This window comes from Equus przewalskii, chromosome 25 (genome assembly GCF_037783145.1).
Source record: "Equus przewalskii isolate Varuska chromosome 25, EquPr2, whole genome shotgun sequence".
In the NCBI taxonomy this organism is placed as follows: Eukaryota; Metazoa; Chordata; class Mammalia; order Perissodactyla; family Equidae; genus Equus; species Equus przewalskii.
Genome location: NC_091855.1, coordinates 16,339,804 through 16,367,273, shown reverse-complemented (window position 1 = coordinate 16,367,273; position 27,470 = coordinate 16,339,804). Strand labels below are relative to the sequence as shown.

Here is a 27,470-nt window from a genome sequence, read left to right as displayed (position 1 = left end):
TATTCAGTACCGTTGAATCCCATAGAAACTCATTCAACCTCTCCATGTTCTTGGAGGTCAAGATTCATTTTGGTGCTAGTCTGCCTTTATTCCCCTCTACACCTGTAATCTTTTGTTTCTAACGGAGACAGCAGGCTTTAGACTCAGGCTATGAGCAGTAGCAGGATCTACTGAAACTTAATAATGTTTATTTTTGTTTTCCTTTTATTTATTTGTACAAGTTACCTAATATTAGAAGGATATTTGTCTTTTCCATTTATAATAATGATATAAAATTTCTTGAAGCCATTTTGAAAAAAGTCAATTTTAAGAAAAATGTTAAATAAATGGTATATAGGTGGTGTCCTGATCTGGAAATAGTCAAGAATAATGTCTTTGGGTTACTGAGGTTTAGAAAACTGTGATTATCTTATTAATTGTAGCAAAATGTGGGCCCTTATTGCTGCACGCTTTGTCTTGACCTGATGTTCCATCTTGTCGAGTATCTTTCCATATGGTGTGTAGAAGGCCCTTATGGGCAGAGTCCCCAGCTCATCTTGCCTTGTGTCCCCCCACCCCACCTGGCACCACTTGAGTGTGTTAGTCACTAGTGACCCCTGGCTGAGGTGTTCCTCCTTCTCCAGTCTTGTTATCCTGCCTGGTACACACCGGCTCCCCTTAGTGCCTCAGGGATGGATAGTATTGGGGGGATGCTGCCCAACACTCAACAACAATCAAATGGGGAGGTTGATGGTCTCAGAAGATGCACAGATACTCCTTCAGTAAAAGAAGTGACCAGTGAGGGTTCAGTTCCCCCAGAGAGCCTGGTCCTCTGCTTGGTTCCTGGAGGGGGAACGACTTGGGTTCCAGAAGAAGGAGAGGTTTTTGCCTTCTGGGAGTCATATTCCATCACATTCTAGAGAAAATGATGAGGCACACATTCACGCAGCAGCGGGGAATGATTAAAAGAAGTATATAATATGGGGCCAGCCTTGTGGCGTAGTGGTTAAGTTTGTGCCCTCTGCTTCAGTTGCCGAGGGTTCGCAGGTTTGGATCCTGGGCGTCAACTTACGCACACTCATCAAGCCATGCAGTGGTGGCGTCCCACATACAAAATTGAAGAAGATGGGCACAGATGTTAACTCAGCGACCATCTTCCTCACCAATAAATAAATAAATGACTATTAAATACATATGAAGAATAATCATAAAAAATATAATGTTTAATTATATGGTATTGGTTTTGGATGCTGAAGGAATAATTCAGGAAAAGGAAGAGTGGTGAAGGCTAGTTAATGACTGACGGTTTTAGGGATCTGGCAGAAATTGAGATAAGCCTTAAAGACGCATAGGATTCTTTTCTGTCCCCTGCATGGCACAGCGTGCAAAGAGAGATCTGGTTTCGAATCCCATCTCCATCCCTCTCTAACTTAACCTTTCTGTGTGTGTTTTATCGTGGAGAAAATAATTACACCTACTTCATAGGGTTAATTTAGGGATTAACTAAGGTGATGTATGTAAAGAGCAGCATGCCACTAAGTGATTGATAGGTAGCTAACATTATTAATTAATCAATCATTCCATTTGTTTATACAGTAAAAATTTATTGCATGGTTATTATGTATCAGAGACTGCCAGGCTTCACGCCTAGTACCTTGAGTGCTGAGTTCCATGGTTTCCACTTACTTACAAGACACTTAGTAATAATAATAATAGCTGTGGTGTCCTGAGTGCCTATTTATGTGCCATACTCTCTGCTGGGTGCTTCATTGCTGTATCATCTTTATTAATCTTATTAGTCTTTATCCTCATTTTACAAAAGCGAGAATAGAGGTGCAGAGTTCATGAAATTGGTCCAGGGTCCCATGGAAAACGTCAAGCCTAAACTTGATGTCACCTTAAACACCATTATGTCCCATGCTCAATGTGGCTTTCTCAAATGGGCTTTGTCTCTCAACTTCTCAATGAGGGGCACTACTGTTCTACTTGGTACCCATGTGTACTAGGCTGGCGACCTCTGTCTTCTCCATCAAGCCCCTATATCTGGTTAATCACTAGGTCTTTAGTTCTAATGCGTCTTTTCCTCTCTGTTCCTTCTGTCTTAGCCAGGCCCCCATTGACTTGCACTTGTTAGTTGTTTTCAGCATTTGTTCCACTACCCTACGCATGAGAGGGGAGGTTTACACAATATGCTTTCATAGACTTCACCAGATTTTGATAAAACATTCCTAAGTTTTCCAAGAAGTCAAGCATGATAATTTGCTATTGCTGCAGTTGGTCAGCGGTAGAAGCTTAGAATGGGCTCACTGCAGTGGTTCAGGTAAGTAAGCTGCTGTGAATATAACCTTTCTTTCCTACCAGGGAAACCATGTTGGGAGAGGACTGTGCTTCACTCTGTTTTAAAGAGTCAAGCTTTCCTCTTTAACAAGAAGCACTGGGACAATGGGATATCCACATGCAAAAGAATGATGTTGGACCCCTATCTCATATGATATCAAAAATTAACTAAGAATGGATCAGGGACCTAAATATAAGAGCTGAGACCATAGAACTCTTAGAAGAAAACATAGAGGTAAATCTTCATGAACTTGAACTTGGCCATGGATTCTTTGATATTACAACAAAAGCATGAGCAAGAAAAGAAAAAATAAAGTGGACTTCATCTAAATTAAGAAATGTTGTGCATCAAAGGACATTATCAAGTAAAAAAGACAGCCTACAGAAAGGGAAAAAATATTTTCAAATCATATATTTGATAAGGGTCTAGTATCCAGGATATACTTATAACTTATAAGTCTTATAACTCAACAACAAAAAGGCAAACAACAAATAGATATTTATCCACAGAAGATATAAAAACGGGTAACAAGCACACAAAAAGATGCTCAGCATTATTAGTTATTAGGGAAATGCCAATCAAAACCACAATGAGATACTATTTCACATCTACTAGGATGGCTATAATAAAAAAAAATGAAAATAAGTGTGGCGAGGTTGAAGAGAAAATGGAACCCTCATACACTACTAATGAGACTGTAAAATCTTCAGCTGCTGTGGAAAACAGTTTAGCAGTTTCTCAAAAAGTTAAGCTATCTTCCTCAAGCAAAAAAAGAGGAAGATTGGCAATGGATGTTAGCTCAGGGCCAGTCTTCCTCACCCAAAAAAAAAAGTTAAACGTAGAATTACTATATAAGCTAGCAATTCCACTCCTAGGTATACACCCAAAAGAACTGAAAACAGATACTCCAAGTATATGTACACACATATTCATAGCATCACTATTCACAATAATCAAAAGGTGGAAACAACCCAAATGTCTTTCAGTGGACAGATGGATAAACAAATTGTGGTATATACATACAATGGAGTATTATTCAGCCATAAAAAGGAATGAAGTACTGGTACAAGCTATAATGTGGATGAACCTTGAAAATGTTATGCTATGTGAAATAACCAGATGTGTCTCACGTTGAATAGTCCTGTTTATATGATCTATCCAGAATAGGTAAACTGATAGAGAGAGAAAGCAGATTGGTGGGTGGCAGGAGCTGGGAGGAGAGGAGAATGGGGAATAATTGCTTAATGGGTACTGGGTTTCCTTACAGGAGCAATGAAAATGTTTTGGAACTAGATAAAGGTGGTGGTTGTACCACATTGTGAATGTACTAAGTACTGCTAAATTGCTCACTTTAAATGGTTAATTCTATGTGAATTTTATCTCAATGAAGAAAAATCTACAAAAAAGGTAAAGCTTTCACATACTTTGTTGCTTTAATTATTTATAGTAATAGATGCTTAGTAGATAGCAGTGTTTCAGGAAACCATTATTGAGAAGCATCGGCTCTTACCATCTGCCAGGATGACTAGCTGGCTTCTGATTACACAGCCTCTCCTCTTTGCAGAGGGCAGGACCCCTAGGCCAGGGATTTCTAACTCAGATGGCTTCAGGGACCCAACCTGTTGGGATAAATGTTCGTGGTCAGCTGGTTGTAAGGCAGCAGGGAGCAGTGGCGTTAGATGGAACCAGGCTGGACCTGTGCTATCTAAAGTCATTTAAATTCAGACCAACGTCCCTGGGCTGATTCTTGCCCCATCTTCATCATTCTGCCATTCCTTTTAAGCCATCTGACAGATTAGTCTGTTTTCAAAAATCATCTTCAATATGCTATTCAGTTTCTAAAACAGCTATTTCCTGTAACAGAATGTAAACTTCGCTGCTTCCCCTTCCAGCATAGAGTGAGGCAGCTCAGCTGGATCCACACAGTATCATGAAACTGTTCTCCTCCTCCCCCTGCCCCTGCCAGTCCTCTGGGGTCTGGGGTGGCGGGACGGAACCCCACTGGATATGGAAGGATAGGGTTCCCTCCAAATCTTCTGTTTAAGGGCGGCTCAGAAAGAAATGGTCAGGAGCGGGCGGCCACCTCTGTAGAAGGAACGGTGGGTTTCTTTAGAGTCACTTGCCCAGCAGTCTGGGTCCATATTTGTCTATCTCTGCCCGAGGAAAGGAGGAGAGAGGCACAGAAGAATCTGGAGAGATGGAGAAAGGTTTTTTTTTTTCCAGTCTGCCCAAGCATTCAGAGGCCTGGACCCATTCAGGACGCTGGCAGCTCGGCGTGGGGGGTGTATGTAAGAGGAGGTGGGGAGAGGGCGTGGAGGAAGGAGTCTCAGTCCATTAGATCTAGGGAGTGGCTGGCACTGTTTTATCTTGTGCTCTCAGGCCTATGGCTGCTTGTAATCCCTCTTTATGGCTGATTTTCTGAGAAGCACATAGGCCTAAGTCCTTTCAATATGTAACAGTTCAGTGGACATTTGTTGGGGGCAGCAGGAAAAGTCCAATTGTGCGACTTGAGGGACCTGCCTAAGGCAGTTACCCTAAAATCGTTCCCTTTCCGTACCCTCCCCATTTGGGCTTGAACGGCAGAGAGTCTTTCTTCCTCTGCTGAAATCCTGTGTACTGAGCTCTGAATCCCGGGTGGTTCAGCGTCTGGCCCACCAGAGGTTATGCTGCCACTGGGCCTTTGCAACCGTCCCACTTGGGAACACGAAGGCTTGGCTTCCGCACGTCCAAGGAGCTCGCTAGCTGCCCACTCCGGCAGAGTTCCTTGACTTAGCTTCCAGCACTTGAGTCAATTTGCAGTTTTGCTCTTTTGAGGGAGATTGGTTCCCACGAGGGCACACTTACCACTGGAACCGTCAAGTGGGTGAGGTAGCTGCCTCAGCTGCTGTCCTGGGAGAGCCAAGATGGCTCCCACGCTGTGGTGCTTTGGTGTTAGAATGTAGGAGGCAGGGCCCTGAGTATAATCAGTTCAGTGCACTAGCTCCTCCTGCCTGGGCCATGTTCACAGAGAGCAGCACGGGTGTTAACATGTGTGTCACTCTGACCTCTCCAACTTGTCAGCCAGTTCTCAAAGGGTGGGGGTGAGTTCCTGGATTAAGGGGAAATCTCTGTGCCCAAAAGACGTGCTTTCTTAAGAGCTTAAATAAAGTAACTTGGAGAGGTTCATGGAAACTGTCCAGACACCATCTGAAACCTTGAAAATCCAACATGTACCTCCCCATTCCTTGTGATCTGAGGGTGGGTATAGCCCGGGGTGCCCTGGCAGAGAGAAAGCCCAAGGAGCTGCTTCTCAGAAGGGTCAGCTGTGACCTCACAGCTCTTCTTTCATAGAGTGTGAATGGGCTGAATGGTGTAAAGACAGCAGAGAAGGCTCTTGAGTCAGGCTGCCTGGGTTTCAGCCCTGGCTTATTAGTTGTGTGGCCTTGAAAATTTATCTAACAGAGCTGTATCTCTATTGGTGACCTCACCATGCCATGAGGTGGTAGTGACTTTTTCCCAGGAGAGAGTTTAAACATTTCACTACTGCTGGGAGACTATATCTATAACACACATTCCAGGAAAGTACGCTGTGCGGAAATGCCCTGGCTTCTGGTGGTTTTGGATCTAGTTGTTTCCTCATGTGTAAAACAGAGATGAGAGTACTATCTACCTCATAAAGTTGTTTTGAGGGTTAAAGATAATGCCTATAAAATACTTGGCACAAAAATTTATGCATTGTAGGTGTATGAGAACAATGGCTCCTACCATCAACCCGTGGTAGCCACATGATGGAGCCTGCAGTTCAGGACTAGAGGATGGAAGGAGGGCTCTGTGTTCGGTGGTTTCCCTGTGATTAATGCAGACTCTCTGGTTTCTTCTCTATTCCTTTTGTTGCCCAGTATTGATCCTCCAAAAGGTGGAGAATGGAGATCTGAGCAACAAGATTCTGAAGATCACTGATTTTGGCCTGGCTCGGGAGTGGCACCGAACCACCAAGATGAGCGCGGCAGGGACATATGCTTGGATGGCACCTGAAGTCATTCGTGCCTCCATGTTTTCCAAAGGCAGCGACGTGTGGAGGTAAGGTCCAGAGCTGCAGGGTCAGTGTTCCCCAGGTCTGTCTTGGCTGCACACATACTTCAGGATTTGGAGAATTGAGGTTGGGAAAATATGGGTCTGAAGCATACCCCCAAAACTGCGGAGTCACAGGTTAGACCAACCATCCCTCTAGTAAATGTCAGCCCACGAGGTCACAAGGACATGGATCTAAAAATCCTGTCCTCACTGATGGGAGGATCAGCATCTACAGAGTTTATATTCTCGTGACTGTGAGGCAGGAGCATCACCTTGTTATACAAAAGAAAGGACGATAGGTTATCATGTACTTTACTTAGCCTGTGAAGTTGTTGCTTCCTGCCGTGTTGTAAAAGGAGCTTGCATGTGTATGGTTATGAACGTGTGTACTTTAAATAACAACTTTATTGAAATATTATTCACATGCCATAAAGTTGAGCCTTTAAAATGTATAAGTTAATGATTTTTAGTAAATTTACAAAGTTTTACAACAATCACCATTGTTATTAGTTTCCTAGGGCTGCTGTAAAAATTACCACAAGCCTGGTGGCTCAAAACAATAGAAATTTATAGTCTGGAGGCCAGAAGTCTGAAATTGGTGCCAGCAGGGCCACACTCCCTCCAGAAACTCGAAGGGAGATTCTGTTCCAAATAAGGATTCTGGGTATTAGGACGTGGACATATCTTTTTAGGGCCGCTGTTCAACCCACTACAATTACTATCTATTTCCAGAGTATTTGTGTCACCCAAAAAAGAAATCTGATACCTGTTTGTAGTCATTTCCCAATTCTCCCTATCCCTACCCCCTGGCAACCACTAATTTACTTTCTATCTGTATAGATTTGCTTCTTCTGGACATTTTGTACAAATGGAATCATACCGTAGGTGGTCTTTTCTGACTGATTTCTTTCATTTGGTAGAATATTTTCAAGGTTCATTCATGTTGTAGCATGTATCAGTACTCTATTCATTTTTATAGCTGAATAATATTCCATTGTATGGATATGCCACAATTTGTTTAGGCATTCATCAGTTGATGGACATTTGGGTTATTTCCATTTTTTGGCTATTATGAATAATGCTGCTATGGACATTTGTGTACAAGCTTTTGTGTGAACATATGTGTTCAGTTCTCTTGGGTATATACCTAGGAGTGTAATTGCCGGGTCATATGGTAATTCTGTTTAACTTTTGGAGGAGCTGCCAAATTGTTTTTTACCGTGGCTGCACCATTTTACATTCCCATTAGCAATATATGAGAGTTCCAGTTTCTCCACATCCCCTCAATACTTGTTATTGTCTGTCTTTTTGATTATAGCCATCCTAGTAGATCAGAAGTGGTATCTCATTATGGTTTTGATTTGTATTTCCCTAATGATTAATTATGTTAAGCATCTTTTCATGTACTTATTGGCCATTTGTGTATCTTCTCTGGATGAATGTCTATTCAAATCCTTTGCCATTTTAAAACTTGGGTTATATGTCCTTTTATTTTTATGTTGAAAGAGTTCTTAATATATTCTGGATACAAATCCCTTATCAGACATGATTTGCAAATATTTTCTCCCATTCTGTGAGTTTTCTTTTCACTTTCTTGTTAGTGTCCTTTGAAACGCAAACATTTTTAATTTTGATGAAGTCCAATTTATTTTCCTTTGATTGCTTGTGCTTTTGGTGTTGTATCTAAGAAACCATTGTTTAATCCAAGGTCATGAAGACTTATACCTATTTTTCTTCTAAGAGTTTTATAATCTTAGCTCTTACATTTAGGTCTCTGTTCCATTTGACTTAATTTTTGTATGCAATGGGAGGTAGAGGACCAATCTCATTCTTTTGCATATGGCTATCTAGTTGTCCCAGCACCATTTGTTGAAAAGACTATTCTTTCCTCAGTGAATTGTCTTGTCACCCTTTTCAAAAAGCAATTTACCATAAATGTGAGGATTTATCTCTGGACTCTCAGTTTTACTCTGTTGCTATGTGTCTATCTGTATGCCAGTATCACCCTGTTTTAATTACTGTAGCTTTGTAGTAAGTTTTGAAATTAGGGAGTTTGGGTCCTCCAACTTCCTCCTTCTTTGGCTATTTCGGGTCCCTTCATTTCCATGTGAATTTTAGGATCATTTTGTCAATTTCTGCAAAATAGCTGGGATTTTGACAGGAATTGTGTTAACTCTGTAGATCACTTTGGAGGGAGTATTGCCATCTTAACATTAAATCTTCTAATCCATGAACATGGGATATCTTTCTATTTGTTTAGGCCTCCTTTAATTTTCTTTCAATGATGTTTTGTAGCTTCCGTATATTTAATCTTATTTCACCACACATTAACTACAGGGTGAAGTTATCCTTTTCTGAAAATTTCTGACCAGATCTCGTTAGGTTGAGCTGTACACTGATATTCAACTGTTTTTGACCTACAAAAACAGCAGTTGAATATGCTTCAACCTAACACATTCATTGCTTGACCATAGGCTAATGAGATTAGTTAGTATATTAATTAAGCTAAGCTGCTATTACAAAGAGACATACAGATGTCATGGCTTAAATAAGGTAGAAGTGTATTTCTTTTTCAAGGAGTAGTCCAGCCAGTCCAGGCTGGTGGGGCAGCTGTGTCCTGTGAGATCATTCAGGAACTCAGATTCTTTCAGGGTGGTGTTCTTAGCTAAATGGTTCCATCAGAGTGACTGTTACTTCTGCATTATAGTCTGAAGAAAAGGGGAGAGAGAGCTTATCTACAGCAAGCAGCTTGTCTTTAATCTGGAGACAACCCAGAAGTTATGCATATCTCCTTTGTGCACACCCCATTGCGTGGTTACGTGGGCACATTTGGCTGCAAAGGAAGCAGACAAATGTAGGCTTTAGCTGGGCTTACTATGGAAGAAGAATCTCTTCCATGGATTTGGGGGGACAATCAGCCACTTGCCACACTCAACTTTATCTTACCTTTCTTCATGGGAAACCATGACTTCTCAGTAACGTGATTATTTTCTTCTTCCTATATTCCTGCTAGCCTCTTCTCCCGGCCTGGCCTTGAAATCATTCAGCTTGTGTGGTCACACACTTTAAAGGTTTCTGCTGCTACATTGATTTGGACAGAGTTGCCTCCAGTATCCAGGCACATTCTTAGTGGGAAAGGAAAGCTCAAATACCTAATGTAGGGTCTTCTCTGTCATGGTGACAGAAATGGCAGACAAGGAAGGGCAAGGCCATTGCAGGGGTTTGTCCATCATGAAAGGAACAAGGCAAGAGCTTTCAGCTTTTACCCAAGATGTCCTTGTTCCAAGACTAACCTCCAGGTCTTACCCTTCGACCACAGGTCCTGAAAGCAGGCTTGAGGAGCCTCTTCAGTGAGAGGCATCTGATGAAGTTATTCTGCTCTCTGAAGGGGAGAGTTTGGAGGTAAACTCCAAATCAACAGCACTTTGGATGAGGTGTCTTGGGAATTGTCACATGGCCTACTCTGCTGGTGGGTCTCTAGTTTAGAATTATTCCTGGGATTTAAGCCTCCTGACTCAGCTTGATTGATGAATGTGGTTTGAAAACATAATTCATCCTGCTCCCTTGCAGCTTTCTTAGCTTTCATGCTACAGCATTTCCTTGTAGGAGACAGTTTATGGAATCCACTAAATGGGCTGTTAATTCTACCCTCCTCAAGCCGAGTCATCTAAGTGGCTCCAGATGATCTCGCACCTTTACCAGAGGAAAACGTGTGTCCATTGCTACTTGTACAATACACATACAGTGGTAACAGTATGTACCACCTACAAATGCTTAAGGGCCAGGCTCTCTGCTGAATGCTCTGTATCCTATCTCATTTGTTCCTCGCAAGAATCCCCAAAAGTAGATATCATTTCCATTTTACTGTTGAGGTAACTGAGGCTCGATGGTTTAAGTCAGGTACCTAAGTTCACGCAGGTGGTAGAAGTAAAGCTGTTGTTACTACTGGATATGTGTCTCTTGAAACTCTGTGCTTGCAGCCGTGTTACCTTCTGTATACTCTTGTTCTTGCCCTTTGGGCAGCTTTTTCCAGAATGAATGGCCCGCCATCTCTGGGACCCAGCAGGATATCCCAGAGAGGGCCAGAATGTGCCCAGGAACTCGGGACAAAGCTGGTTCCCCAGTTGACTTGTAATTCATTTACTTGTTCAAGAAATGTTTGTTGAATGCCTACTCTGTGCCAGGTACTGGGCTGAGCCTGAGTCCAACCCTCTCCCCTCCTGGAACTCATCCAGACCTCTGGGCCTCTGTTATTGCTGGGTGCCCAGTGCCAGCTGAGTTTGTCTTACTGCTCTTCAGAGGTAGTTCTCTGGCCTCCTCCACGTACTGTGATGGAGGGTAAGATGATAATGGCCCAGATCCTCTAGTAAGTTTCCCAATCTGCTTAGATTTTGGACCACCTCAAGAAGAGTAATTGACAAAATCTTTTCCTTTGGGCGTGCTGTGCAGGGAGAGGTGGTTACAACCAGAGGCCATCGTCCTATAATGACTTATCGCCTGTTGTGTGTGGGATGAAGTGGAGGCATTTTGTTAATCATTTTAAGTTTCTAATATTACAGAAGTAAAACATGTTCACTATAGAAAAAATTAGAAAATATAGATAAACAAGAAAAAAGGAAAAAGAAAATCACCTGCAACCCACCTCTAAAGATAATCTATATTGATATTTTGGTGCGTTTATTCCTGTTCACATGCTTATCTACCCATCCCTTAAAATGGGATTATTCTGTTTTATAAGCTGCTTTTTGAATATAATATAGCATTAGCATATTACCATGTCAATAAATATTTATGTCAATAATTATATTAATGTATATAGTAATATATATGTTAATAAATATATCATCATTTTGAACGAGGTCTGGTTAACAACAGCCAGAAGAAGAATTGTATGTTACTTTACAATTTACAAAGTGCTTTCACATATGGTAGTTCAATTGTCTTTGCCAAAGATTGTTAAACAGTCAGTGTTGTTCCTGGAATGTGGGGTCACAGCCAATTACCAAGTGCAGGAGCTTATTCAAGGGACAGCCTTTCCTTTCAGAGCATGCATCTTAGAGACAGTGTAGGTTCATAAGAAAAACAGCCCTGGTCCAGCTCAGGTGTGGAATTGCTGTGCCTTTGGTCAGGAAGCTTTGCTTTCCGCTCTGGTGCTTGTCCTCACTTTGAAAAATATAAAACACCCGTCCCCTACCCCTGACCCTACCAAATGTGGAGAGGATTGCCGCACCTCTGAGGTGGTTCCTTATCGACACAGGGTGCATTCCTGAGGGTTTGGGTTAGGCTGTGAGGACTCTTGGGAAATCACTGGCAGCACTTTGGGAGCTGGTGGTTCCCTGTTGGGGGAGGGACTCCAAGGCCAAGTTTTAACTGAGCTGGTACTTCCAGGCTGCTTGTAAATGATCTTGAAAGGACCTCTTGTCTTCTCTCAATCCTGGGAGGGCAACAAAGTTAAACCTGAGATAAATTCCGCGGACTTCTACTTCCCCACTCTCCCTGAGGCTCAGACCCGTCTTACCTCTATTTCTCCCGTTCCTTCTTGGCCTCTCTTCCTGCCAAGGGAATGCCAAGACTTCATTTATATCACCCACCTGCTGTTACAAAAGCAAAGAGGAACGATGGCAGGGGAAAGCTTTGACTGGTCTAGTCATCCCCAGAAAGGCTTACTTTCCCTGGATGCTGGTGTCCCTTGGCACGGCTCTCACCACCACTGGGGACTCTCCCTACATCTCGGCAGACGCTTTCCAAGGGGAAACGCAGTTTGCTTACGAGCCTTAGGTAGTGGTTTCTGGATGAGGAGTAGTTGTTGTTATTTATTCCTTGCAGCTACTCCGTGAGGTGGGGGTTGCTGTCTTGCTTGTACCGTTGAGGGAACCGAGATTTGGAGAGGTGAGCTTCCTCTCCCAGGGTCACACGGCTGTAAGTGGTAATGTAGGCATTTATCTCAAGCCTGTCTACGTCTTTCTTGAGCAGCAGTTCTCCCGTTTCTCTTAGTTGTAGAGCCCTTCAGACGGAATGGAATGGAATGCAGATGAACAAAGAAACAAGCCAGGTGAGAGCAGAGCTGCCCTCCTTGAAGCTGGGAGGGTAAGGTCTCTGGCTCCTCCATCTTCCCGATAGCCTGAGACATGTCCATGGGTCACCTACCACTCAGTGTGAAGACCATCAGGGATGGGATGCAAGGACACAAACAGGACACGTTTTGATCTTTGAAACACTTTACTGTCTTTCCAAGTAGTTAGGGCTGGGACACCAGCCATCTTTGCCTGGATGGAAGGAAGGGGTTCTTTGGGACCTGGGGGTTGCCCAAGAGCAGGCAGCTGAGGATGAGAGTCCTTCTAACATGGGAATCTAGTCAGCAGTGCTCAGAGTTCTGAGAGGTCACTTGGTAGAAGCTGCCCAGCATGACCACCATCTGGGTGAGTGCCAAACATGAAAGGTTTGGCAGGAAGTGTAGTCGTGCTGTTCTTGATGGTATTTGGGGCCTGCTCTAGGGACCCAGTGCAGTCTGCAGGACCATCTGACCGTGCGCTCATTCCCACACCCACCCACCAACTCACTCACCATAGGAGAGGCTACTGTGTACCAGAGCCTGGCCAGGCCCTGAGGATGCAAAGATTAAAAACATGCCCTTTAGGAGCCCCAACGGCTGGTAAACAAACAACTACAGTACATGGCATCCCAAAAAAGGGCTGAGTAACACCTGGGGGGGTCAGGGAGGGCTTCCTAAAGTGTCCAGCATTGTTCCCATCAGTCTCAGACTAAAGTCCAACTCCTTGTCTAGACAGGACTAGACCTGCAACTGTCCTACCAGGCTTTTTTTCTGTCAAGATGCATAAAGAAACTAATAGTATTTGGAGGGCTTACTGGGGTAAAGCCATTGTCCAGGGAGACTGGCAAGGCCACTCTGAGGGCCTGTCTGTAGGGATCCTCCGGGATGCCCTGGCGCATTGGTTGGGACGTTGCTCTTCTTTGGAGCCATGCCAGGCCACTTGGGATTCTTTGAGGGCAGGCCCATGCCTTTGTACACCCTGACCCCTGTCTCTGGAGCACTGGCGCCTCCTTCACTTAGTAGCCGAGGTCCAGCTGTCTCCTGGCCCCGATCCTGGTCTGGATTAGGTGACCCTTCTTTGTGCCCTCATAGTATCTCTGTCATGACTCACCTCTCTGTATTCTAATTGATTATTTTCTATTCCTCTTACTAATCTCCTTGTGGGTAAGATCTGTGTCTATGCTGTATCCTGGTGCCTGGCATTGAGCTTGATACATAGTAAATCTTTAGTAGATGTTTAAAATGAATGAAGAAATAGTGGTGCATTTGAAACAGATCTTGAAAGACGATTAGAGTTTATGAAACAGAGAAATAGTAGAAGGCATTCTAGAGAGAAAGAATTGGGCTTTGGTCTAGGGTCCACCATGACTTACTCCATGTATGCTCTTACTAACTGCTGCTAAACCTGTCTAAAACTTGCTTTCCTCATCTGCAAGACGATGGTAATACTTACCTTGCAAGTTTGTGGTAGAGACTCAAGATAGCGTTTGTAAATGTCTTAGCACCCTGCACATACAAGGTATCATGATAAAATAGATACTGGTTTTATTGTTGTTTTTTAATTAATACGACTTTTTCTTGATTGTAAACTACTGATAAGTGTTACAAAAGATTTGTGTTGAAAATATAAGGAGAGCCACTCTTCCAGCTGTTCGTGGCCTTATGGTTTCTTGTCCTGCCTATTCCTGGAAGGAGTGAACGTTAGGTGATTTTGCCTGGTTCTGATGGTGAATTCATAGAAGAATTATTCTGCTAAGGTTTGTGCTCCCCATCCTCTGACTCACAGGACGGGTGGAAAGAAGTTCTTCATGTGGACTTGAAAGGGAGAGTGTGAACTCTGAAGCCCTCACAGCTGACACACCGCTTTGCTGTCCCGATGCAGGCCACCCATGTGAAACTTTTCCCTTTGAGTTAGACAGAGGTTTCTGTTAAGGACTCACTCACGCTGACCCAGCGCAGGAATCTATTCAACCCAGTGGGCATTTAAAGAAATCTTTTATAGGATAAAATCTGCTTGTTTTGAGTTCAGCTCTCTGCTTTTCTAAAGCTAAAAAATATATATCTGTGACTAAAGCTGAAGTTCTCTTAAAACAGAAAATATTTATTCCTGAGAGGCTGCCTCTTCTCCCACTTTGTTATGTTAACAATAACAACAACAAAATAGCTGTGGCTATTGAGCACCGATTTAGAGGAGCTCATTTATTTCATGACAGCCTCGTGAGACTGCTAGTGTTATTTGCACTTTGCAGTTGAGGATTTTGAGGAACAAGAGTTTGAGACCAAGTGTGCCTGACTGCAGAGTTTTTGCTTTTAGCTAGTAGGCCTTATGGTCTCCCTTTTATATTACGTTAGCGCGTCTGTTTTGTTAGTTTCCCCACATGTTGGAGAAAGTGCTTGGCAAAGCCTCCTGAGCTGTGCCAGTGAGTTGCACCCCTGGTTTATCCTGTGGCCTCTGTCTTCTTCTCTCCTTAGCTATGGGGTGCTGCTGTGGGAGCTCCTGACTGGGGAGGTACCCTTCCGAGGAATCGATGGCTTAGCAGTTGCTTATGGAGTGGCCATGAACAAGCTTGCCCTTCCCATTCCTTCTACATGCCCAGAACCTTTTGCCAAACTCATGGAAGGTAAGTGACCCCTGTCTGGAACAAAAGTGGAGACAGTTTACCTTCCTATCAGCACTTGATAGATTTTGGCCAGTTCCACAGGATCGGTTACTGAAAGAGGAGATGAAGTATTAGTCACTCAAGGAGGAATCCTGTGGGCAGTTGGAAGAGCTTCCCCAAGATGATGTTACCGGCCTGCTACATTGATGTCACAGATGTCCCTTCTGCCCATCTACAGTGACTGGAGAACTTAATAACTAAAGCCTGCTCTCCAGTACTTTAGTACATTATTATTTAATACAAAATTAGGAAGGTATTGCAGCTTTTATGTCAGCATCTCTGAGTGTCTCACATATAGAAATGAAGAACATCTGAGAAGAAAGGAACTCTAAAAGTCATCTAGTCAAACCCTATAATCGTGTAAGAGAGAAATCCAAAGCTGAGAGAGTTTAAGTGGACAGGTGGCCACTCCATTAGTTATTGGCTGATCTGAGAGTAGACAGACTTCGCTTTTCTTGACTCCCACACCAGTGCTTTTTATCCTTGCCTTCTCATCAGCCCACTGATTGGGGGAAGGGTAGCTCACTGTTTTTGGGAAGTTGAGGCCCAGTGTGTGGCTGCCTATTGTCAGGCCTGGAGTGATGTTGTAACCTGATGAATAGTGGTTGTCATGCTTCACACAGGAAACCTCTTGGGACTTGCTTGTCTTGTGCTGAGTCAGCACTCAGAAGTGGATGGGTGCAGAGCTGCTGCCTTTTATTTCCAATTTCACTCTTTATGACTGTGATGTTGGGCAGCTTGCTTTGCTTCCCGAGCCCTGGTTGGGGTTACCTAATTCCCAATCTCTGTTTCTGAAAGGAGAAATGAGACGTAGTTTTCTGGCAGATGAAGTCACGTAGTATCCGAAGTCATATGTTTGCCTCTGTTCATTCATGTTTTTTGTCTACTCACATGTTCCATGCAGATTGCTGGAACCCTGACCCCCATTCACGACCATCTTTCACGAATATCCTGGACCAGCTAACTACCATAGAGGAGTCTGGTTTCTTCGAAATGCCCAAAGACTCCTTCCACTGCCTGCAGGATGACTGGAAACATGAGATTCAGGAGATGTTTGACCAACTCAGGGCCAAAGAAAAGGTAAGAAAGAAAAGAAAGAGGCATGCATTGAATCAGTGGACCTTCTCCACTGGGGCCTCTGAATAGATTCTGACACGACCACCTTCCTGCTTGGTTTGCAATAACAGGGCAGCTCTTTCCTTCCCAGCTTTACATGGAGAGAGTTTTCTAGGCCTCAGGTGTGACCTGAAATGATAGAGACTTTTTCTTTCTTTTTGGGATGTGGCAGGAGTAAGTAGGGAGAGTCATGAGTCCAAAGCTCTCCCTGTGGATTATCTACTTCATTGTCCAAACTGGAGGAAGAGCACCATTGGGCAGGTACCAGTAGGCTGTCTCACCCTGCCAGCTGAAATATAAGAGGGTTCTAGAAAGGTTTCTTGGTTCTGCAATGAACTTCTAGAAGGGGGTTAACTTGATTTAGATGGATGCTTCAACATTGAGAACAGTTATCAGGACATCCTGCCAGTGTCTTTGGTATCAAAACCAGAAACAGCATATGGGCTAAAAATACCATGGGTCTGAAATCATTTGGCATTTTCACGTTTTTTGAAGATCTCAAAGCCCAAACCAACTGGGGAGTTCAGAGACTCTTAGCCTATTAGAGATCTGACCTTTTGTTTTGGTGGCCATTCCCTAAATAGCCCCCTTGATGGCCCCTCTCTGTGCCCTTGGTGTGTGGTTAACAGTCATTATCCACCTGTGTCCATACTGGTGAAGCTAATCAAAGCAGTTATGTTGCTTATACTGCAGGGGCAGGACTAAATCTAAGGGCTGCAGCCAGGGGCACAAGGCGTGTCCATAGACAGACTTGGTTAATTTCTTTTTTCCCTTCTCACTCCCCACTATGGGAATTTGGGAAGCAGTATGATCATAATAGTAGCTAAAATTGGCTATGTCTCTATGGCTTCCAAGTTCTTTCACTTTAAAGGTCTCATGAGACTTTTTCGTCCTTTTTATCGAGGAGTCTTATGGCCCCTGCCACCAGCATGTAGACGGCATGTTACTGTCTTTTTCATCTCAGAGCTGAGGGTCAGTGACTTGTCTAAAGTCACCCAGCTTGTAAGTGGGGAAGCAGAATCTTGAACCTGGGTCTTCTGATGCCAAAACCATCTTCTTTCCAATGTCATTGATGTTTCCCTAAACAAATGACTTAAAACTCATTTCCAGAGCTGATTTGAAGAGATTAAACTCTTTTTATGCAACATAGCAATCCTAAACCCGGTACTGTTTGGCAAGTCAACGAGCATTCTGTAGGGGAATGGAGTGAGCTTATGATGATCCTTCAGGGACCCAGGAGGAGAGGGGTGGACCTGCACTGACCATTGAGCAGAACAATTAAAAGAGACTCTTCCTGTTACTAATTCTCTTCCAACTAGAAGAACCCCCAGAGTTGCTGGCCAAGTTTTAGATTGCTGAATCACTCAGTCTTGATTATCTTTCTTTTGATTGATGAAATTATAAGGGTACCAGCCAGTAAGAAAAATGAAAGTTGGATTTTGTCAGTTACTAGGAAAAGTTAAACCCATTCTCGTAAGAGCTGACATTTGTGGAGCATGTACTATGTGCCGTGCCCCGTTACTAGTAATTTATATGAATTCTTATGTAATCTTACATAAGATGATAATTGTCTTATATAACACAAGCCTGTGATGTCGGTGCTCTTAACTCCGTATCACATATGATGCCCATGTTAACTTGCCCAAGGACACAATTCAGGCAGTTTGTTCCAGAATCCTTGTTCTTAACCACCATGCTATGATGCCGCTCTATTGTAAGGCTCGTAGTTGGGCAAGTGAGGGTAAGATGAATAACGAGCTTTCTCTCTGGAGAGATTCCTCTTAAATCATTAGATGTGGAAAATGTGATTTGCATACTGTGAAGTTGATCCCCAAATAGGTGTTTCACAAGAAGGGGATTTAGCTTGTTTGTGGATCTTCTAGGTATATGGCGCCATGGGGAAGTAGTCCATGGCTGTCCTGGTTGCCCATATGATTCAGCTCCTTCTTCACGTTGGCTCAACCTACTGCTTCTAGGTATTTGACGATGGGTTGGTCTCTGAGCTGGGGTTTGAGTTCCTTTAAAGGAAGGGGCTTAGACCTAAGCCATCCCTTAGACAAGAGCATGCAGGAGAGAGGACTTAGGAAGGCTGAAATTAGCTTGAACTTTTCAACTTTTCCATTTAACAGCAAAATCAACCAACCAGGAATAATTTTTCTGATTCTTCCATGTGTTTTTGTTCTCCTGATGGTGAAAGCAAAGTAACAGGACAGAGAAGCCAAAGATTTGGAGGGCACCCAACAGTTAATCTGTTTGGGGCTTATCTCATCAAAGGAGAAGTTCAAAAGTTCAAGCTCATCTCTCAGGCAATTACGATGAATCTATGTTCCCATAAAGAAGGATTACGTTTATAAAATTGTCTTCTCTCTCTTTCTTTCTATTTCTCATTCATTCATTCATTCATTGACTCAACAGTTATTCAGCAACTACTGAGCACCTACCATGTACCAGACAATTTTCAAGGTGCTAATCCTCTTCTCATTTCTCTCCTTTCTATCACTTTTATGATATTCTCTTTGGAATGGAGGACAAGTCAGATGAAAAGCTCCTAACATCAGAATATTTTATTCCCATCTTGTCTCTGTTCCTTCTGCTCTCTACCTGCTGCTCAGCTTTTTTTTCTAGCTCTAGGTTCCTTTTCTACAGTATTTTGTTTTAGTCCAGAATGACTTCTTATAGTGGAGCATTTCATTGAAAATAATAAGTTTCGACCATGGAAGTGTTGCTCTGGTTGCTTTATTGAAAAACCTTCCCACTTTTTAGACATGGTTCGGTCAGGTTATTGACATGAAAGCTTTTTTTTTTTTAAAGATTGGCACCTGAGCTAACAACTATTGCCAATCTTCTTCTTCTTTTTTTTTCTTTTTCTCCCCAAATCCCCCCAGTACATAGTTGTATATTTCAGTTGTGGGTGGTCCTTCTAGTTGTGGTATGTGGGATGCCTCCTTAACATCGCCTAATGAGTGTGCCCAGGATCTGACCCGGCGAAACCCTGGGCCGCCAAAGTGGGGCACACGAACTTAACCATTTGGCCATGGGGCCGGCCCCCAGCCCCCGACGTGAAAGTTTCTTAAGTTCTGGTCCCCCTCTTCTATCCTAGGCCCAGGGTAACCAGTGTTAACAGTTTAGATTCCAGATTTTAAATTTTTATATACATGCTTTGTTCTCTTTCCTGTTTTTTCTCCTGTTTCTTGATTCCCTATCTCCCCCACCTCTTCTCAGGAACTGTGTGCTGGGTTTATTTATAAATTCATGCGGAAGGAAGGGGAGACGGGGAAGAGGTTCTGCCCACCTAGTGTGGCAGTGGTTCTAGAGCAAGCGCCTGGCAAAGACTTCAGGAAATGTTCTCTCTTCTCTGCTGTGCTGTCACGATCCAGAGCAAGTGGTTGTCCTTTAAGATAAGTTGAGAGTTCAGAACACATGGCTCAGTGGATTTGCTCACCAAGTGAACAAAGATTTAGATGACATGCATCACATACCTTTTGAACAGCCACCCTGGAAATATATTTATTTTTATTTGAATGTTAGGTGTTACCTAGGGGTGATTCATTTCCAGCGGGCACATTTTAAGCTATATCACATTACGTTGGCTCTGCTTTTTAAAAAAAATCCTTTATATAATAGAAAAAAATTAAAATAGAACCAAGTCTGTAAAATTTAAGTACATGATTATATTTTCTGCCCAGACCTCTATTTTTTGCCCAATCACAGGCAATTTTAATTGGTAATCAAGGAGAGCTGGGAACTATCAGCCCCTGTCTCCAGGGCTTACCTGTGGCTGCTCTAGCTATGTCCTCCATATGGCTGTTTTGAGCCTTCCTTTCAGGATGGTCAGGTGTTCATTTACCAGCTGACTATTGAGCCCCACATCTCCACTGAGGACTTGAAGTGCTGTCCAGGTTGCTGTGGGCACAGCCCTCTGGAGGCTCTCGGACCTCACGCCTCTGCACTGAGCACCCCACTCTTCTCCCTGATGGTTCTACTCACCCTGCAGGAGCTCCGCACCTGGGAGGAGGAGCTGACGCGGGCTGCACTCCAGCAGAAGAACCAGGAGGAGCTGCTGCGGCGACGGGAGCAGGAGCTGGCCGAGCGGGAGATTGACATCCTAGAACGGGAGCTCAACATCATCATCCACCAGCTGTGCCAGGAGAAGCCCCGGGTGAAGAAACGCAAGGGCAAGTTCCGGAAGAGCCGGCTGAAGCTCAAGGATGGAAACCGCATCAGCCTCCCTTCTGGTCAGTGGCCAGGGACCTTCTGGGAAGTGGAAGCAGGGCCAGGGGCTGGTGTGGAGGGGATCTGTTGGGGCCATAGACAAAGCTTGGAAACATGAGACCCAGGTTTGAAATGGGCCATTCTATTTGGTGGAATGACGGGCGTGCTGAAAAGCTCCCCCACTGCAGGGAAATGTTTGGGTGTGACTAAACAGAGAATATGAAGGGAAGACAAACCAGTGACGGACCTGACAGGCAAGCGTGGTCCAGGCTGCTGGATGCATGAGCGCTCACACAGGCACGTCTCACTTAAGTAAACCTAAAGCAAACCAGTGATGGACCTGACAGGCAAGCGTGGTCCAGGCTGCTAGAGGCATGGGTGCTCACACAGGCACATCTCACTTAAGCAAACCTGGAGAAGGAAGCATGTAACTGGAGAAAAAAAATTCCAGGGTGTGTATGTGTGAGACAAGAGAACTCTTGGCTTTGCAAAATAACTTATCTCAGGGTTTCTTTAGATAATTAGTTCCGTGAGTACAGTTGAGATTAGGATTAACGTATGAGAATTTGATTTACACATAACCTTTCAGAAACACATCGGCTGAATAAGGGTACATTTGTGGTATATATACGGCCTTGGGAAGATGCAAAGAAATGTGGAAGTAAAGAATTAGAATCTTTTTGGGGTGTAATGTACCCAGGGAGGAAGGTGAGTGCTCAAGTGTGTGTGTATGTAGATAAAAAAGTTGTTCGTTGTATTCTGAGTCTATAAGACCTCAGGAAGCACGTTTATGGGAAGTGTAAGGGACAAGGGAAGAGACATAAATGGAGCAGTAGCGGATGGTTTTAAGCACTAGGATGGTGGCTTAAGTACAGGCAAGAGAATCATTTAGTGGAATTCAGTGAGTGTGTTCCTGGGATGTATTTACTGGTCTCATGGCACATTTTTTTTCTTTTTGGGGGGCATTTAGGCACTTCTCGAGCATCTAGCATGTGTCAGCGTATTGCTGCATACTGGGGAAGCCCATATAAAAGCGTTAGTGCCCACCTTCAGAGAGATCACAGTTGAGTGGGGAGACCCAGGTACAGCATGCAGCTGTTTATTAAACCTCTTTAATAGATGAGGAGACTGAAACTCAGAAATTCAGAGCTGTAAGTTTTGCATTCTTTATGCTATGCCTGAACTGCCTTTGGAAAACATCACGATTTGGACCATTAGCTCCATCTCCCTCACTTCCCTCAGTTCCCACCAAGGATATTTCTTGTTACCCTGCTCTGCCTACACTTAATGAGAAGCATCAGTCTCCTTGCTTAGGTCTCTGAGAAAAGGGGGGTGTGTACTAATAGAAAATATGAAACAGAGAATTTTAAGTTAGATTGCCTAGAATAATCAGCAAACATCATGATCTAAAAAAACTATTCTGTGTTGTTGCCACGCCTATATACATTATATAGAAGCTGTATGAAAACTATCTAGTGACATTCGCCCAGATAATGAATTTTCCTTCTTTTCATATGTTCATCTTGCCATCCTGCCATCTTTTGGGAAAAAGATGATTCCGAAAGAGAACATTTACCAGGTGAACAGAGGCTTCTCAGGAAATAGGGGCCTGTCCCTCGAGCCTGCCAGGAAGTGTCAGTTTTCTTATAGGAATTTGATTCTGGGAAAATTCTGATGCACACGCATATGTTTGTCTTTGCCCAAGCAGATTTCCAGCACAAGTTCACGGTCCAGGCCTCCCCCACCATGGATAAGAGGAAGAGTCTTATCAGCAGCCGCTCCAGTCCTCCTGCAAGCCCCACCATCATTCCTCGTCTTCGAGCCATCCAGTGTGAGACTGTTTCCCAAATTAGGGGCCAGAACACACACGGGCACCTGTCCCCTGCTCTGTCCAGCCACCGATTGGTCCAGGCTTGCTCCATCCATAACTTCTGCCACTCTCCTCGACAATGTGTATATACATGCACATATGTACGCAAACCCTTAGCCCTGCCCCTTGTCTCTCACCATTAGCTTTACGACTCCCTCCTCCCCCTTTTACTCCTAGTCATATACCAGTGAGGGGGGTTGTGGGTATTGATGGGATCTTTAGTGATGTACGGATTTGGGAGCTGGTGTGTGATGTAGATTCAGGTTGGTACCCTGGCCTGGGGACCTTGTGTCTTTCTGCCATATTGGGGCATCATTGTTTTTCTTTTGTCCATGCTTCCCAAGGAAGGGCTTTTTCAAAGCGTAGGTCCTAAGAAAACTTAGCAAATACTTATGATAAGCCAGATCTGGACTAATTTTAAAGATTGACACCTGAGCTAACATCTATTGCCAATCTTGTTTTCTTCTTCTTCTCTCCAAAGCTCCCCAGTGCGTAATTGTATATTCTAGTTGTAGGTCCTTATTGGCTCTGCTATGTGGGACACCGCCTCAGCATGGCTTGATGTGCGTTGTGTAGGTCCGTGCCCAGGATCTGAACCAGCGAAACCCTGGGCCATTAAAGCGGAGTACGCAAACTTAACCACTCGGCCACGGGGCTGGCCCCTGGACTCATTTTATTTATTTATTTTTATTTTATTTATTTTTCTTTTTGGTGAGCTCAGCTCGTGTTCTTTTTTTTTTTTATTGAGTTATTGATAGGTTACAATCTTGTGAAATTTCAATTGTACATTAATGTTTGTCAGTCATGTTGTAGGTGCACCACTTCACCCTTTGTGCCCACCCCCCACCCCACCTTTCCCCTGGTATCCACTAAACTGTTCTTAGTCCATAATTTTAAATTCCTCATATGAGTGGAGTCATACACAGATTATCCTTCTCTCACTGGCGTATTTCACTTAACATAATTCTCTCAAGGTCCATCCATGTTATTGCAAATGGAATGATTTTGTGGACTCATTTTATTTTTATGGCAGTGTTTCTTGAAAGAATTTTATATGTACACATATACATACACATACATATACACATATGTATATGTGTGTAGGAATAAATTAGTTTTCCTAATTTGAGGATAGAGAGATTTCATTAAAAAAAAACTGGATTCTGGCTTTCCTTGAAAAATCAAATCAAATCAGTGGAGTCCCCTTTCCCTGTGCTCAGTATTTTGCCTCAGTCCTCAGAGCTCCCTGTTTTTGGTAACTGGCTCTCTTAACTCATTTACAATATAGGCTAATGTCTGATACATTTGGGTTTCAATCTTTGCTCAAAGGTATCGGTGTCAGAAGAATGTTCCTCCTCTCTCACCTATTGTATTTCTCTCGGCCCGTTCCCTCCCCCTCTCCCACTCCTGACTTCCTTCTCCATGATCTTGAAATCCTCATTTTCTTCCTTTCCAGCATTTTCTTACCAAAACTTGTGTACTTCCACATCTTCCTTGCCCCTTGTCTTTTTTCTCTCCCTCCTCCTACCTCCCTCCTCCCCCGCCCCGCCACCCCCAGTTGAATTCCACCCAACGAAACAAGTTCCTTGAGTCAGATCTGTTTCGAACTCTGATGTCCAGCTGGCCTGAGCTCCAGCTTACGTTGCAGTTAAGAAACTATAGGAAGTTTTTCCGCATTTGGTACTTTGGGAGTGCTAAACGATTGTTGGCTGAGAACTCCATTGCTTTCCTGGAAGGCTCCACTCTATCACAGAGTTTTTGAAGAGGTCTGATTTCTTCCCTGCAGTTCCAAGTGTGTGTGTGTGTGTGTGTGTGTGTGTGTGTGTGTGTGTGTGTGTCTTGTGGGGGAGAGGCTAGTTTTGGGGGGACCTGTCTGTCTCTTTTCCAGATCCCATCCAACCTCTGTCATTCACAGTGACACCAGGTGAAAGCAGCAAAACCTGGGGCCGGAACTCTGTCATTCCAAAGGAGGAGGGAGAGGAGGAGGAGAAAAGGGCCCCCAAGAAGAAGGGACGGACGTGGGGGCCGGGCACACTGGGTCAGAGGGACCTTGCCTCCGGAGACGAAGGGTAAGAGCCAGATGACGGCAAATTCTTTCTCACGCAAAGATGGGGGCACCGTTTAACACTAGGATACATAATACCTTTTTCTTTGTTGTGTGTTTCACTGCTTTCTGAGAAATTGCAAGTTTCTTGATCTTTATAACAGAGTTTCCCAATCTCCTTGTTCCCTGGAACCTCCTAGGACAGGGATCGGCATACTTTTTCCATAGGGGGCCAGATAGTAAATATTTTAGGCTTTATGGGCCCTGTGGTCTGGGTCGTCAGTGCTCGACTTACTGTGGTAGTGCATAAGCAGCCACAGACCATGGGCGGAAAATGAATGAGCACAGCTGCGTTCCGGTAAAACTTTATGAAAACAAGTGATGGGCAGGATTGAGCCCACGGGTTATAGCTTGCTGGTCCCTGGGGGCATCCTCTTCAGAGCAGTAAGTAGCCCACACATTAAGCAAATGTAGAGTTCTGCTGTGTGTCTGCTTAAACCTGGCTTCTCCCCTGAAAACGCCTCCTCAGAGGAAAGAGATGGAGGAGCAGGCCTCACGGGACTCTTCACTCCAGGCTCCTCCTGAGGCAGGGGCAGGCAGAATAATCCATACCTGTACTGCAGTTGGGTGTAAATCCAGGGCCACCAGAACTTCTTTCAGGTCCCGCCCCATTCCCATACTGATGTCTGTGAGCGCCCCCTCTGGGCAAAGCACAAGGCACGCCTTGGTGCCGTGGATGTGCATGTGTTCTCGCTGTGGTCTTGTGGTCTAGGGGCCAAATTCTCCTGAGCCCTGGTCCTTCATAGGCTAGTCACTTGTAGTATAACAGTGATGAGCTTGGATGCTGACCCCAGACTGCGTGGGTGTGAAGCCTGGCTCCACCATGCCTCGCTGTGGGACCTTATGTTTTCTCATCTATAAATTGGGGCTCATATCCGTACCTATGTCGTGGAGTTGACGTGAGGATTAAATAAGTTCCTCTGTGGAAGCGCATAGCAGGTTAGCTGGCGCAGAGTAAGCATATGTCAGTATTTACTATGAGGATTCTTGCATGCCTCTCGTGCAGTTCTGTCTCATCCCTGAAGAGTGAAAGTGATGGTTTACACTTCTTACTCTTGGTGTTAGAATCTGGAACCATGTTTTTTTCCTTTTCCAAGTGTGAGGACAGGCAGTAACACCCTTCACCTTTATTAGTGGCTTTTCAAAGAGCTTCTAAGGTTGAATATTAACCTTATAGGTGCCCTGAACCTATAACTGGCCTTGGTATTTCTCCGAATACTAAGATTTCATGTCCGAAATCTTTTTCCCCATATCAGATCTGAGCTGGAGGTGAAAATAACTGATTGGGTCACAAAGGCTTGACTCTTTGAAACCAGGCTTTGGAAATCACTAGATACCTTGGAATAGAAAATTTAGATGTGTAGGGCAGACTGTCTAAGCTATGGAAGAATTCAGTGGTTGGATCCTCTGAGGATGGCAGATTGCTCTGCTGTACTAAGCTCTATAGAAGCAAGAGGTGCTCAGTTTGTCGTCTGAGCCCTGAGCTAGCATCGGGTTGAGCTGGGGCTGAGAAACTCGGTCACCATGAATCCCTTGATATTTCTGACATTAGTGTGACTCCAAATAGGATTTACCAGGTTGGCTGTGGGTCCCAATAGTTTCTATGGTTCTGCTTCATTTAAAGGTATTTTTTTTTGTCTTGCTACTAAATTGACTTTATTTTGCATTACAAAATATTAACTTTGGAATTTTTGTCCTCCTTATGTAGATTTGCCCTCGAAACTTTTGAATCAGTTCAAAATATGTGACAATTTTTCATGATTCTCAATTCCTATTGAAGAAATAACGTATATTCCTTCCAGTCTTGAATAAAGACCTCTTTAATCTTAGAAATTTTTGAGAGCCTCTATATGATAATATTTCTAATTTTAGTCCCTGTTGATTGAAGAAAATACGTAATCACAAAAAGCTATATTGAATTCAGTAATGTTCAGTGAATTTGAATCTCCATCTTTTTGAAAAAATTGTGCATATCTCTAGGAAACATGCACTTGTCTGTAGACAGCTCAGGTATCTATGGATTCTCAGGCCCTTTGCAGTTAGGCTGTGGCTGCAAAGGGTCCTTTGTCCCACAGATTGGGAGGTCCTGGGCCTGTGGCAGCTCACGCAGGGCCATCGTGTTCAGATTCCTTCATGATGTGGGCTTTGCTGACTGATCAAGGGAAGGGCAGCTGGGACATAGCTAGAGTCCAGCCTGGAAGGTTCTCACATGGGAGAGGCTAAGAGGATGTACGGCTGTTGCTTACCTGTTGATTCTCTTTATTTGTTGAAGATCCCCTCAGAGACGTGAGAAAGCTAATGGTTTCAGTACCCCTTCAGAATCTCCACATTTCCACTTGGGGTGAGTCTACTCCTCACCCTTCATCACATGTACTGGTAATAGTCGCCCTTCCACGTCCTTGTTCTCACAGCGCACCCCGTAGAACCACGCCTCATCATTGCCTGGGCTGTGCTGACTTTTTTTTTAAAGCCATACTGTTGTGCACCTTGGGAAGAGTCCTGTGTTGGTCTGGCTTTGCCTCCTCACTTCTCTGGCCGCTCCTGTTTTTGGCATTCTCCTGGCACCCTTAGGTTTAGGGAGATAGGACATGGCTATTCGTCCTTTGATCTTTAGCACTTGCTTTGACTTTGCTGATCTGGATTTCCTTGGATCCAGAGTTAGAGGTGAGGTTATAAGATTATCACTTGGAAGTTCCAGGGTTTAGCACCTTGCCTATCTCTGGCTCTGTATTTTGGTTGAAACCAATGGTGGCTGGAATGTATTTTAATTCATTGGTGTTTCTGATAGCACTTGAAACAGAGATCTGAGGTCAGGGAAGAAGTTGGTCCTTCTCCCTCAAGAGTGGTTGGGACTCTGGGAAGAGTGGGCTTTAGTTGAACGGCTCTTTCTAGCCCTAAAATAAGAGCCACTTCTGGTTATAAATCTGATAGCTCCAAGGCAACCAGAACTCACAGATTCCTCAGTCTTCCCTCTTACTGTCCTTCAGAGAAAAGATCAGTGCCTCTGCGTCTCTGATTCCCCCATCCTATAAGCGGGTTGTTGGGGTCCCCAGTCTATATCCTCAGAGTACTGGCTTGTCACTGTG

At 43.9% G+C, this 27,470-nt stretch overlaps 1 protein-coding gene across 4 annotated transcripts in view; it reads left to right on the top strand.

Annotated features, from left to right (window-relative positions):
• Positions 1–27,470, top strand: part of MAP3K9 (mitogen-activated protein kinase kinase kinase 9) — a 76,811-nt gene that overhangs the window by 37,245 nt on the left and 12,096 nt on the right. Inside the window, exons 3-9 of one of the 4 annotated variants that reach the window (XM_070594555.1) lie at positions 6,196–6,376; positions 14,895–15,043; positions 15,987–16,162; positions 20,193–20,433; positions 22,119–22,241; positions 24,196–24,349; positions 26,657–26,725. In XM_070594555.1, the coding sequence (XP_070450656.1) occupies positions 6,196–6,376; positions 14,895–15,043; positions 15,987–16,162; positions 20,193–20,433; positions 22,119–22,241; positions 24,196–24,349; positions 26,657–26,725 (1,093 nt within the window). Of the gene's footprint in view, positions 1–6,195; positions 6,377–14,894; positions 15,044–15,986; positions 16,163–20,192; positions 20,434–22,118; positions 22,242–24,168; positions 24,350–26,656; positions 26,726–27,470 lie in introns of all 4 variants that reach the window. The other 3 variants (XM_070594554.1, XM_070594557.1, XM_070594556.1) reach the window with 3 other exon arrangements.